The 12,647-nt window shown below is 59.5% G+C and overlaps 1 protein-coding gene across 10 annotated transcripts in view; it reads right to left on the bottom strand.

Moving 5' to 3' along the window:
• Positions 1 to 12,113, bottom strand: part of EMID1 (EMI domain containing 1) — a 44,570-nt gene extending 32,457 nt beyond the window's left edge. For 9 of the 10 annotated variants that reach the window (XR_006821049.1, XM_046025201.1, XM_046025198.1 and 6 more), the window contains exons 1-3: positions 11,890 to 12,113; positions 5,077 to 5,190; positions 4,481 to 4,584 (exon numbers count right to left, since the gene is read on the bottom strand). Coding sequence is in view for 9 of the 10 variants with exons in the window: in XM_046025201.1 (XP_045881157.1) it covers positions 4,481 to 4,584; positions 5,077 to 5,190; positions 11,890 to 11,990 (319 nt within the window). In the remaining variant the exon portion in view is untranslated. The remainder of the gene's footprint in view (positions 1 to 4,480; positions 4,585 to 5,076; positions 5,191 to 11,889) is intronic. The other variant, XM_046025195.1, reaches the window with a different exon arrangement.
• Between the last annotated feature and the right edge of the window lie 534 nt (positions 12,114 to 12,647).

The following is a 12,647-nucleotide window of genomic DNA, read 5'->3' as shown; positions in this document are numbered from 1 at the left end:
AGCTGAGAACGCAGATGTGAGAAGTTGAGAGTGTCCCTGGGCAGCGTCTCTGACTTTTTCTCTCAGGGCAGGGGCTGGGAGAGGGCCTGCCTCATTCACAAGCCACCCACGGGTCTGCTGGGTCCAGGGACCACAGCCACAGGGAGGCTGCCTCCCCAGCCCCAGGCCAGCAAATACATAAATATTTGCTGCTGCTGGCCTGAACCAAGGCTGGGGTTGGGGTGGAGGGCCCGGGAGCTCTGAGCACCCTCCAGCAGTCTCTGGGAAGCCTCAGTCTGTGTCTGGCCTGGCCCTCTCTTCAGTGTAAAATGAGGTTCCCATTAGTAGGTTAGGTGCTGGAGAGACAGGAGCAGTGTAGCAGGATGGGGGACATCGTAGCCATGTGGTGGCTCCAAGGAGGTCACAGGCAAAGGGGATAGCTGCTACCTGGGCTGTAGGGTGGGAGAGAGGGCCAGTGTGGGTCGGGGTTTAGATGGAGGGAGGGCAGGGCTGGAGCCCATCACTGGCGCACCCAGGAGGATGGAGAGGGCAGCACCAGCCAGGGTGGAGGACGGGCTGGCAGGGAGTCAGGAAATGGGGGCCACCAGGTCTTCCAGGTGGGAGTGGAGAAGAGCGGTGGTGGACACGGACAGGTTCATGCAGCACCGAGCCCCCAGGATCCCGAATCCTCAGAGTGAAGCATAAACCTGACCCAGTAACCAGAATCTTGTTAGGGTTGGAGATGTGGACAGGCCCGGGGCCCAGGAAAGGCCTGGGCCACAACCTCCCATCTGTTCTTAAGGTTTTGTGCTGTGTGACCTCGGGCAAACTTCTTCCTTCTCTGGTTCCCCACCACAGAAGACAAGAGCTGTGGGGGTCCCTGGATGGGGAAGGAACACGTGTGCTAAGGACAGTGGGACATTGAGGGGCCCACAGAGGTTGTCTGACTCCAAGGGATCCTGTGGGAGAGGAGGGGGAGGGAGCTCCTCTATCTTTCTGTCTGGGTGGGCTTCCGCCAGTCTCAGGGTTGCACCAACGGTCTGAGTGCCTGCCCTGGGAGTCCCTGGCTGGAGCTGCTGCACAGGAAAACTCCTGGCTCCGGTCGTACGGATGGACTTTGAATCTGGATGTGACCCTGAGCACGGCGTTTCCGTCTCCCAGCCTCAATTTCTACATCTGGACCTTCTGTACCGAGACACGATAGCATGACGCCGGTGAGTATGAGTCACGGTGCTGGGCATGGCAGACAGGGGACGCTTTCCTTCCCCTCGTCACTTTGACAGTGGGAGGGTCAGCTAGGGGGTTGGTATACTGCAGACCTCAAGTCAGAGCCCTGGCTCTGCTCTGAGAATCCCAGCTACCGAGCTTACTAGCAAGTGTGACCTTGGTTGAGACCTATGCCCTCTCTGAGCCTCACTTTCATCATCTGGACAATGGGGCTGATCTGTCTGCTGGGACTCGCCCCAGAGGCAGGATCACAGGGAGGCCACCCCAGCCCTGCCCTCAGCAGAGCCCACCAGGGGGTCAGGACCAGCAGATTTAGTACATTCTGGCCTTGGCCCTTCCTCAACTGTGTTCTAGTGGGAGCGGGCAGCTAGGTGAGACCTCAACCTGGCTCCCTCCTCGCCATCTAGTCCCTGCTTCCCAAGGCCTGGAGGCGCTAATAGAGGCTTGGCCAGGCAGGTCCTGATCCTGGCTCTTCCCGTGCTGAGTGACTCCAGGTCAGTCCATTCACCTTTCTGAGCCTTGGCTTCCCCATCTGCAAAATGGGGCCCATTCCAGTCTTTTCCTCCCAGGTTGTCATGAACATCAGAGAACATCCCTGCTCATCATCAGAGTGAACATTCCCATTCCGCAGATGGGAAAGCCGGGGCTAAGAGTTGTGAAGGAATGAAGATTCTGGAGACTAAGGCCCTGGGAATGGGGGTGGGGAAGCACGCAGAGGCCTGCCTGTTGAGCAGCTGACGAGAAGCGTGGTCTCAGAGGTTGGAGGCAGGACAGTCCCAGAGAGCCGTCACAGAATCCCCAGCACAGGCGCCAAAGGCTCAAGGCCCGAGTCTCTGGTGCTCGTATTAAACGTGGACATTTTTCAATACCAGGTGACTTCCAGATAGAGACAAGATTCAGAGAGGTAGAGTGACTTGCCCCAGGTCACACAGCAAAGCGCAGCTGATCTAGGTCTGGATTCTGGAATGAGGGGTCCTCTCTCTCCTTCTTCAGACTACCCAGGCTGCTCTGGTGACACAGCTCTGTGGCCCCAGGTCCATGTCCCAGTGCTGGGCAGACTACAAGGTCAGTCACCAGCAGGGGAAACAGGTGGGGAGCTCAGCCTCAACCTAGCTGTCAGAGGAAGGGCAGGGCCTGGGATGGGCCTGCAATGTCCCCACATTCCCAGGGCCCCTAGCAGAGCAGTTTTCCAGAATATCCAGGCCCGAGCATCCCTTTACTCAGCTCTCACTGTATAGGTTTGGGAGAGGCCCCTCCTGTCACATCCATCATCACATTATGCCTACCTCAGGCAGTCAGGCCACCAGCAAGGTCTTTATTGTTGTATTTCATCCTCAAGACACCCCTGGGAGGCAGACTCTAGTATCATGCCCATTCCACAGGTGAGAACACTGAGGCTTATTGTGGGGGAGTCCTAGGCTCTGCAAGAGCTCACGGCCGCGTGGTGCTCTTTAGAGAGGGTGCCCCTCCCTCTGAGTGGGCATGACACCAGGGCCACCGGCTCTGCAGCCTCCCCATTCCCTAGCCCTTGCACAATGACTTGCACAATGCATGGGGAGTCCCCGGCCCAAGGCCACACAGCTGGGGTGTAGCAGATCTGGCCTGGCCCACGAAGCCGTGGATACTCCCGGCCCCAGGCTGGGACCTGGAGACACTGCGAGGGAGATGGCAGATGTCAGGCGTGGCCCAGCCCTGCCTGTCTTGCACACACCCACCATGCCATCATCAGAGCCCTCACCCCTGATTGTGGCTGCTGGACAAACAGCCTCCAGCTGTGGGAGTCAAGGGCGCGGGCTCTGCCCCCACCTGTCCCCCACCCTCACCAGCTCCACAATGGCCCCGCGGACCTGGGAAGGTCTGCCCTTGAGAGGGAAGCCAGGGACAGAGCGGCCTTTGTCTGGGCAGGCCTGCTAGGCCCAGGTGGCCCCCACACTCTGGGGATTCACTCCCCCCACCACCCCGCTCCTCTGTAGCCTCTTTGGCAGCAGCCCCTCCTGACTGGCTCTCCTCCTGCCCCCTGGGCCCTTCCGCCTTGCTTTCTCCCAGCATGGAGGGGATGGTCCCGTTCCTGGTTCCCCATCACTTCTGCCCTCCCACATAGGCCTGGTGGTCTCCTGTCAGTCCAGGACTCCTACTGGCCATCGGGCAGCTCCCCTGCTCCTCTAGCCACCCCACCAGAACTGGGGATCCCCCAGTCTCACAAGGAAACCTGCTAGGCCCCCTCCCCACCCCACCTTGTGGTGAGCTCTGCCCCATACCCTGGGGGACTCTGGGTATGGGACTCTACCTCTCTGGGCCTCTGGTCTGTGAGCCAGGACTCTCACAGTGTCCCGGGGAGGTGAAGCATGTATATCTTTCAAGATTGGTGATTTCTGTTAGCATCATGTTCTCCTGAGCCAGAGGCCGTGTCTCACGTGTTCATGGAATCAGAATAGGTCTTGAGACTGAAGCTGCTTTGGGGGCCCCAAATGGCCCCTTTTCACTGAGGTGCCTACGGAACTGCTTCTTGGGCTGGTTCCAGGCTGGTCTGTCCTTTGGAGGGCCATTGTGGGAACACAGCCTTGGGTGACCAAAGTCTTCCTCTCTCTGAGTTCAGGCAGGCAGCGAGGGCAGGAGCCACCTGGTCTGCTTAGCAGAGAGGCAGGTGGCCTGGAGAGGGCTCTCCAGGTAAGCATGTGGCCAGGGCATAGGGAGGCCTGGGCTGTGTCCTCTGGGTGTACTGCAGTGCTGGGCGCTTAGCCCTTAGCCACACGTGTGTCCTGCAGAGGAGGGCCCCGGGGTAAAAGAGCCCCCCTCCTGTGCCTGGGACATGGACTATGCGTGGTATGCCCATCCCTCAGACCCTGACTGCCACTTAGCAACTGTATACCCACCACTTCCCGGAGCCCGGGTTTCTTCGCCTGCAGGACGGATACAAGCATCCCAACCATGCCAGTCCGGACCTAAGCAGTGCTTCACTTCCGAGAGCTGGGAGCGTATCCAACGGACACGTCCAGATGGGTTTTCCCCCGAGTTTGGAGGAAAGACCAGGGATGGAGTGACTCAAGATGTGAGTCCCAGGGCATGTATGGAATTTCTCCAGAGCTCCTGAGAGTCCCCCAGGAGGGAGGCGGGTCCACACCTGGGGGGCAGCCGGCCCCAGCTGTGTCCGAGCTGTGCCTCAACGATGGGCCCCGGAGGACACGCTGCTGAGTCCCCCGACTCAGCAAGAGTTGACTGCTCCCACCCGCGCACCCAAGGGAAGGAACCTGGCCTGTCCCTCAGGGGGTCCTACCTTCCTCGCAGTTCACCCCCGAGTACCCGGGGCAGCACCTCCACTCACGTGCGGTCACCGTCTTGTACATCACCTTGTACGAGGGTCTCACCACGGTTCTATAGCTGAAAGAAGGGCCCAGGGGACCAAACTCAGACAGAGTCTTCTGCTGCCTTTCCTGCTCACCTGGATGTCCATGAGGACAATGTCCGGGGTCCTCTGCCACCTCTGGGCCCCTCTGGAGCCTCTCTCTGGCTATATTCTGGGATTCAGCCCCTCCAATCCCTCCTAACTCCCCAGGTTGGGGGGGGGGATCCAGATCCTAACTGGACAGGGTGTCCCTGCAAGCTGGCCTGTCCCCAGAAGTGAAGCCTCACCAAGCGAATGCATGCGGGTACATGGTGGACTCCTTCCTCCAGGAAGCCCTCCAGGTGCCCCAGGAGCAGAAGGGGAGACGCTGAGATTGGGCATAGGGCTGATGTTCCCTTTGCTCCACCCGCCTTCGGGGTCCCAGCCTAGCCCTGCACTTCTGATGCTGGGCTGTGACCAGGCCTCTGTTCACGCTGTGCCCCCACCTGGAATGCCACCGGCTTCTGAGTCACTGGGGTCTCACTCACCTGCTCCCTGGGCAGCTCATGGGCCAGGGGCAATTCTGCAGCACTCGCTGAAGATAGGTGCCATTTTGCACATGGCACGAGATGGTCCGGGTCACCACGTAGGAGCACCAGTTCCTGAAACAGACCCACAGCGAGCAAGCTCGGGTGCTGTGCACAGCCCCTGCCCGGGACCTGGGGTGGGGGGTGAGTGAGGAGGTCCAGGTTCTCTCCGGGAGCTCCCAAGTCTCTAGGTGGAGAGACTCCTGAACTCTCAGAGTCCTTTGGGCCCCAGTGGGAGTCTTGGGGGCCCTGTGGCTGGGGGTGAATCCAGAGCCCTGGAGGGGGCAGCTGTGCTGGGGGCGCTCGGAAGGGCTGGGGGAATGAGCTGCGGGGCGCAGGAAAGGAGCAAGGTATCGTTGCCCGACCTCTCCTTTCTCAATATCACTTCTCTCCACCGCAGCCCATCCCGATCACCAATACCTCTTTGCCACCCACCCGGACAACAGCAGCAGCCCCTCCATCCTGCCCCTCAGTGGCTCCCAAGAAGGAGTGCCCTAAAATGGAAACCTGGCCTTATCCTTCTCTCGCTCACCCTCATGCTCAGCACTCCGGTGCTCACACCTGCTGGGATCCCACACCTCCCGGCCTTTGCTCACACTGGGCCCACTGCCTGGAGCACCCTGCCTCTACTTCCCCACTTGTTACCTCCGACCTTCAAAGCCCTACTGTGCTGCCACCTCTCTCCTTGTCCTTTCCCATCTCCACCTACCCTAACAGAGTGGTGGTTCTCTGCCCGGATCCTGCAGCACTCTGTATCCCCATCAGGCTGAATGAAGCTGGCAATTCATGTCTGCCCTCTCCCTCCCCTGGCATGACAGAAGAGAGACCGTCTGTCTTATCCTTGGGTCCCCTCTGTGGAACAGCCAGATGTCCCAAGCCTGGAGGACTGACTTCTCCAAATGCCGATTAATAATCATAGTTGTGCTGCATATATCAAGCACCTACCGTATGCTTCATAGTGCACTGCATATATTGAGCACCTACTGTATGCTAAGGGTATTTACATTCACCTTCTTGGTGAGCTGGGCCGGCACTCCCCAGATTTTACAGAGGGGAGGGGAAGACAACTGTTCCTGTCCCAGACCTGGCGCATGGTAGAGGCAGATTTGCACCCAGGAATGTGGATGGCCCACCCTGGATCCTGACTCCATCCCAGAGACCTCAGCTTCCGTTTCCTCCCCATCTCTTGAGCCATGGTCTGTGGTTCTGTAAAGGCCCCAACCTGGGAACCTGCTGACCCCAGGCTTGAGGTCACAAGGGAAAACTCTGGTGGAGTGGCGGGCTCAGGCCACGAAGGGTCACCTAAAACAGTCCCTCCTTTCCCAGCCCCGGCAAAAAATGCAGGGCCCATGACCCTGTGCAGGCTGAGGGCTGCTGAGCGCCTGGAATGTTCCGGCCATCACAGAGGCATCTGCTGCCACCAAAATCAGTCTCCTGGCTGCTGTCCCACCCCCTACCCTGGCCCACCCAGAGGACAATGTCCTTGGCTGGTACCTGCCATTTAACCCACTGTGGGACCCTGGGGAAGACCCCTCCCTGTCTGGTCACCCTGGAATCAGTCCGGGAGGCAGGAACAGCCCAGCCAAAGGCAAAGGGGGGAAAAGAGATGGCTCTGTTTAGACCAATGACCTGGCAGAAGCTCCACCCAGCCTGGGGCCAGCCACCCCATGAGAGAGGTGACAGGCGCTTGTTATAGCGCTGTTGGGAAAGGCGCAAAACCAGGAACAGCCTAAACAGCTGCGGGACCCCTAGACCTGGAAAACCAGATGCTGAGCTAGAGCCCAAGTTCTCCACACGCAGACCACCATGTCTGCTTAAGTGAAAAACGCAATAGGAGGAGAACGATTGTGTTTCTATTCAAATGAGGAAGCCCAAAGACTATACGCACATTCGTAGCTATATATGCATAAAGGTAGGAAAAATCACAGGCTTGCGGCAAATGGCCCCCTCTGGGGGCAGGGAGGGGCTCTCTATCTGCTTGGTCTCCTGCACTAACAACAGCCTTGGGTTATCATGCTTGCTGCACACCAGGAGCTGGGGCCAGGGCCTTTCACATGCCAATTATGAGCACCACTTTACAGATGGGAAGACAGAGGCTCTGGGGTCTGCGATGTGCCCCAGGCACCCAAGATGAACAACACAGTCATGGTTGAGCTGAGGTCCGTCTGATCCTAGAGTCTGCCCTCTTAACCTCTGGCTGGCAACTTTTCTCCTAATGAGCAGGTGGGGATTTTAAAAGTTAAATACATTTCGGGGTGCCTGAGTGGCTCAGTGGGTTAAAGCCTCTGCCTTCGGCTCAGGTCATGATCCCAGGGTCCTGGGATTGAGCCCCACATCGGGCTCTCTGCTCCGCGGGGAGCCTGCTTCCTCCTCTCTCTCTGCCTGCCTCTCTGCCTAGTTTTGATTTCTCTCTGTCAAATAAATTAAAAAAAAAAAAAAGTTAAATACATTTCAAAAAGGCCCCCCATCCTTTAGATCCCCTGGGTGCCTGGAGCTGTGCTTTTTGAACCTGGAGTTTTGTTTGCTTGGCGAGGGGTGGGGGCATAAGCCCCTTTGAGAAAGTGATGTCGGTTGCAGCTCCTCTCCAGAAAAATGCATAAAACTCAGAGTGCAAGTTTTGGGAGGGGGCTTCCTGAGGGGTGTCTACAGACACAGGGCCCTGTGCCCTCACCCGCACGTGAGCGCACACCCCTCCCTCCATGCCCACACCCTGGACTGCGCTTGGGGAGGTGCGCCTGGGACTGCCCACGGTTGCCTGATCTGCCCCTCTTTCCCAGGGGTGGGAGCTAGAGAAAACAATTTTCTTCTTCTTTCTTAATTAAAATCGCCCCAGGTGGGTCACTGCCTGGCTCCCTGGTTTATTTCTCATGACCTTGAGTTTGCTTGAATCTCCTGCTTGGGAGATATGGAGCTGGTGGCTGACTAGCCAGAGGGGGATACTCAGGATATGTGGGGTCCAAGGTCAGCCCCTGGCCCCTTCCCTGGGGGGAATAACCACAGCCCAGTCCTCCCCGACCTCAAAGACCCCAGCCCCCACTGTTCTCTGGATAAATCCAAGTTCTTCTGCAGAGCCCTGGCCTGGACCCCCTGTAAATTTTCCAGCCCGGCAGCAGGAAAGAGGTCCTTCTAAAGCACAGAATTCATGTGGCCACTGCCTGCTGAGAGTCCACAGTCCACCATGGCTCCTCATTGCCCTGTGAGCCCAGACTGACTGGTCCTGCAAGGAGGGGTGGGCTCCTCCAGGGGTCCCTTTCAGCAGCCCTGAGCTCTTCCCTTCCCTGTGGATGCTGACAGGGCACTGGCAGGGGCCAAGCCACAACAGGGCTCAGCCCGAGGGTGCTTAGGGACACTTGCTGAATGACTGAATGATCAAGAGCAGAGAGTGGGCCTGGGCCGGGGAACCATGACCCAGGTTCCCGGAGATGGATGCAGTACTTGGAAACCGGCTTATAATCCCACCACCCCTGGGGGCCCTGTCTCCCGGGACGGGACGTGGTCAGTGAGAAGGTGCCCGGGAACCCCGAGGCTCAGTCTGTGGGATAGAGCTAGGGCAGGGGCTGGGAGAAGGCGGCAATTCCCTTCTGGGCTTGCCACTCGTGCCCACTCAGCACCTCCCAGGCCCCCAGAGGCTGCCAGAGAGAAAACAGGCCAGACCAGCTCAGCCTGGCACCGGCTGCCCCCAAGAGGGCCCCCCTCCCACATACCCTCCAGTCCCTGCCATGGGGGCCCAGGGGACTTTGTCTCTGCGGGGCCCAGGGCTGTGATCCGGAACAGTGATAGCGGCTAATTGCAGGAGGCAGCCAAGCGGGCCAGGGGCCAAGGGCCGTTATGAAAAGAAGAGGGAAGAAAGGAGACGTATGAAGTGGGGGCGGGGTGATTAGAGCCAGAACCCCACTCTGGAGGCAAAGTTCTAGTCCTGGCCCTGCTACTTCCCAACTCAGCGACCTTGGACAAGGCCCTGACTCTCTCAGTGCCTCACTTTGTCCATCTGCAGATGGGGACAGCAGGATCTCCTCTGGCAGAAGAGATTTCACACACACCACATAGCCCAGCGCTAAGAGCTGTGGTTCTTGGACTGAGGCTCCGACCCCACAGCCCACAGCTGGGGTCCAGCGGCTTCCCCGAGAGACCTCAGCACAGCACCTTCCATCCAAGGTCCTTGCCTTGACTTTGGGATAGAGATTGCCAGGTTCTGCATTTAATGGGGGGGGGCACCCTGAGGCTCCAAGAGAAGTCACATGGCCAGATCACCCATGTGGGTGCAGAGCTGGGATTTGAGTTCCTGGGAGAGAGGCTGGGGAAGAGAATTCTCCCCTCTCCTTGATTCTGGGACTTGTCCCAAGGAAGCCCACCCTGCGGGAGGAAGTGGCCTGGGACACTGGTGATGGCTTCTATTAGAGAACCACAGTGCTGAGATGGGGTCGTTCAAGGAAACAGGGATTCAGGAGGGAAGGGACCTGGGGGGGAGGGTGTCAGGAAGCAGCCCCAGCAGGGACTGGGGGGACATACAGAGGGGCAGAGGTGAGCCAAGGCAGCTCTGCACAGCCCCCAGGCACCCTGGTTCTGGGGGTCTCAAAGTCTTGCCACATTCCCGGGGCTGGGGCAGCCCCTTGGATGCCTTCCCGGGCCTCCCCCTCCCCAGGCACAAAGCCTCTTTTCTGCCTCTGATCCCTTGGCTGCCAAGGAGCGCCTGGGGTGCTGGGTTGGGGGTGGAGGGAGGTCTGGTGGCGTGTGATGTCCCCATGCTATCTCCAACAATGCTGGGACATGGCCACAAGGGGAGGTCCCGGCATCTTAAGACCATGGATTCCTCCAGCTAGGGGTCCCTTCCTCCACCTCAAGTCCGTGATAGCGGGAACCACTATTCGTCCCTCCTGTGGGGGACCATCCCCCGCTCAGAACAGGCCAGTGGGCCAGGGAGAAGGGGAGAAAAGAGGGTAACACTGAGGAAACGGAGAACTGGGGTAGGGAAGTGACCTGTCTGGGGTCACACACTGAGTGAGGACCAGAGCCGGGACTCCTAACCTCGAGCTGCAAACCTTTCCCAGACCCACCAGCTGACACCTTCTCCTAGGGTGCCAAGGACAGGGGATTGGGAAACTGGCTGGCCTGGATTGAGGTGGCGCTTTCTCTCTCTGGGTCCCATTCTGATCTGTAAAACGGGAACAACGGCATTGCCCATAGGGCTTTGGTGATGCTAGACCACTGTGAGCCTTCTGTGAACAGACGGGGTGACAGTTCCGGGTGACCACCTGCTACCTGCCCAGGGCCACCATCTTGCTCCCACCCAGGAAGCCCTAGTGGGTGAGAAGCCCAGGCTGGGTAACCCTGCTCTGGACTGGTTGGAGGGCAGTCTGGACCTTAGACCCTCTCCACCATCATCCTGAGCCTGACACTGGGAATTCGAATTTAGGGTCTTGGTTATCTTAGCACCTAGGATCCTGGGGGTTCACATTCATGCCCTGGGCAAGTCCTATCCTCCTTCTGAGGCTCAGCTTCCTCTTCCGTGAAAGGGAGGTCATCAAAATGCGTGCCTCCCATGGCAGCTGGGAAGATTCTGGAGGTGGTGGGTGCAGGTAATTATGCCCAGCCCAGCTCAGCTGTGGTCAGCAAGCAGTAGGTGGAAGTGGCTGTGATATGGGCCACCTGCCTGCTCTTGTCTGCGATGCCTGCTATTCTGGCCTCTGATGCCTAGGCCACCTCTGCCCTCCAGTCCTAGCCATGTCACCTGCTCTTGCTAGCCCAGCAAGGGCATGCTGGCCCCTGACCACTGGGAAAGGGAATTTCTGAAAGGAATTAAAGAATTGAGGCCCTAGGGGGTGGGGGCCCCAGGAAGGCCTTTGAATGGGATGAAAAGGCCTGAAGCAGTCTGGCTACTCCGCATTGTCTGCCTCAAACAAATGGCTGGCCTTCGAGAGGGGACCCCAGCAGGGGCAGGGGCTGCAGCCAGGACAGGGGACAGGTTCAAACGCTGTTATCGTGGCCAGAAAGACACAGATTCGAATCCCAACACTTTCATTAATGGCCCATGAACCCAGACGATTATGCTAATTCTCTGGGGTCTCAGTTTGCTCATCTGCTAAATGGGGACAGTGCTTCCTACTTTACTCAATCCTTGGAGGATTCATGACCACGCTGCAAATAAGGGGCTCCTCCCTGGGGAGATGCTCCACAAACACCAACAGAGAGAATGTTCCCAGCTCCAGAAACAGCAGCAGGAATACAGAATGCTCTCTCCATCTCTGATTAAAATGCCAGGTCCCTGGGGTGGCCACTGACCCACAGATCTGTGAAATTCCACCCCAGTCTTCTTCCTCCGAGGGAAATAAATAGCCGGGGTACTAAAAAAAGCCGAGAGAAGGGAAAAGGGAGGGGGGTCCCCAAGGGTCAGCTGGAGGATGTGCTGGGCTTTTCCTGCGTGCAGGGACGGGGGCCCTTGAGCTAGGGCGATGGAAGTCCCAGGAGGCGGGCTTCTCCCTCGCTGTTCCCCTTCCCCCACCTCTGGGGCTCTGGAGGTGAAGTGTGGGGGGGTGGAGGAGTCTGGAGGGGAATGCCGGCTCAGACACTTAAGAGTCGGGGACCTCACTGCCCGGAGCCTCCTCCAGATAGCGGGGCTGGCCCAGGTCCCTACTCCCATCCCGCTGGCACCAGGTCCCCTTCCCAATCCTTGGCTTCCACGGAGGTTGAAGGGAGGTTTGCGGGGGTGGGGAGGGGTGCGTGGAGTCCCGGCCCCGGGGCTGGCAGGGCACAGAGGTGGTGGGAGGCGACCCTTACCTGCGTCCGGAGAACGGGGCTCCCCCGACGCTCCACGCGGCGCTGCCTCCCGGGAGCAGGAGCCCGAGGCAGAGCAGCGTCCAGGCCCGCGGGCCGCCCATGCTGCGCCAGGAGCCCTCCGCGCGCGGCCCCTCGCCGTCACCGCCCCCAGCCCGCCGTCCCCGCCCGCCCGCGCCGCCAGCCTCCCCGGACGCGCGGAGCCCGGTTCCCAGCGCGGCGACGGGAGGGCGGGCGGGAGGCGGGCGCGGGGCGGGGGCGCGCGTTCCCGGCCTCGCCCGGCCTCGCGGCGCGGCCCCCCGCCCCCTGCACCGCCGCTGCCAACCCGGAAGGAGCCCCGGGGGGCCGGGCGCCCCCGCCGGGAGGCCCGCCAGGTGCCCACCTGTGCCCGGCGCCCTTCGCCGAATGACCGTTTGGGGGCCAGGGGACCAGTTCCGAGGTGCCCTCTCACGTGTGGCAGACCGGGGAGCTGAGCCTGGACCCAGAGCCGCCAGGCCTGGACTAAGGATGCCAGTGCCCTCATCCCCTAGCCGTGCATGCAACAAAGGCTTCCTGAGCAGTGAGCGCCACTGTGTGCAGGGCACCTCGCCTCCGCTTCACATCCTGTCTCCGTTTAATCTTCAAACCACTCTAGGCGCCGTGGGCACAATCATTCCCATTACACAGAGAAGTAAACTTAGGCCCAGGCACTCGTGGCTGCCCCTGCCAGGAGAAGCCCCTGCTGTATCTCCACTCTTACTGCCATTTTACAAATGGAGAAA

This window comes from Meles meles, chromosome 12 (assembly GCF_922984935.1).
Source record: "Meles meles chromosome 12, mMelMel3.1 paternal haplotype, whole genome shotgun sequence".
Taxonomy (NCBI): domain Eukaryota; kingdom Metazoa; phylum Chordata; class Mammalia; order Carnivora; family Mustelidae; genus Meles; species Meles meles.
The sequence above is the reverse complement of the archived record's forward strand: the minus strand, read 5'-3'. Positions and strand labels throughout refer to the sequence as shown.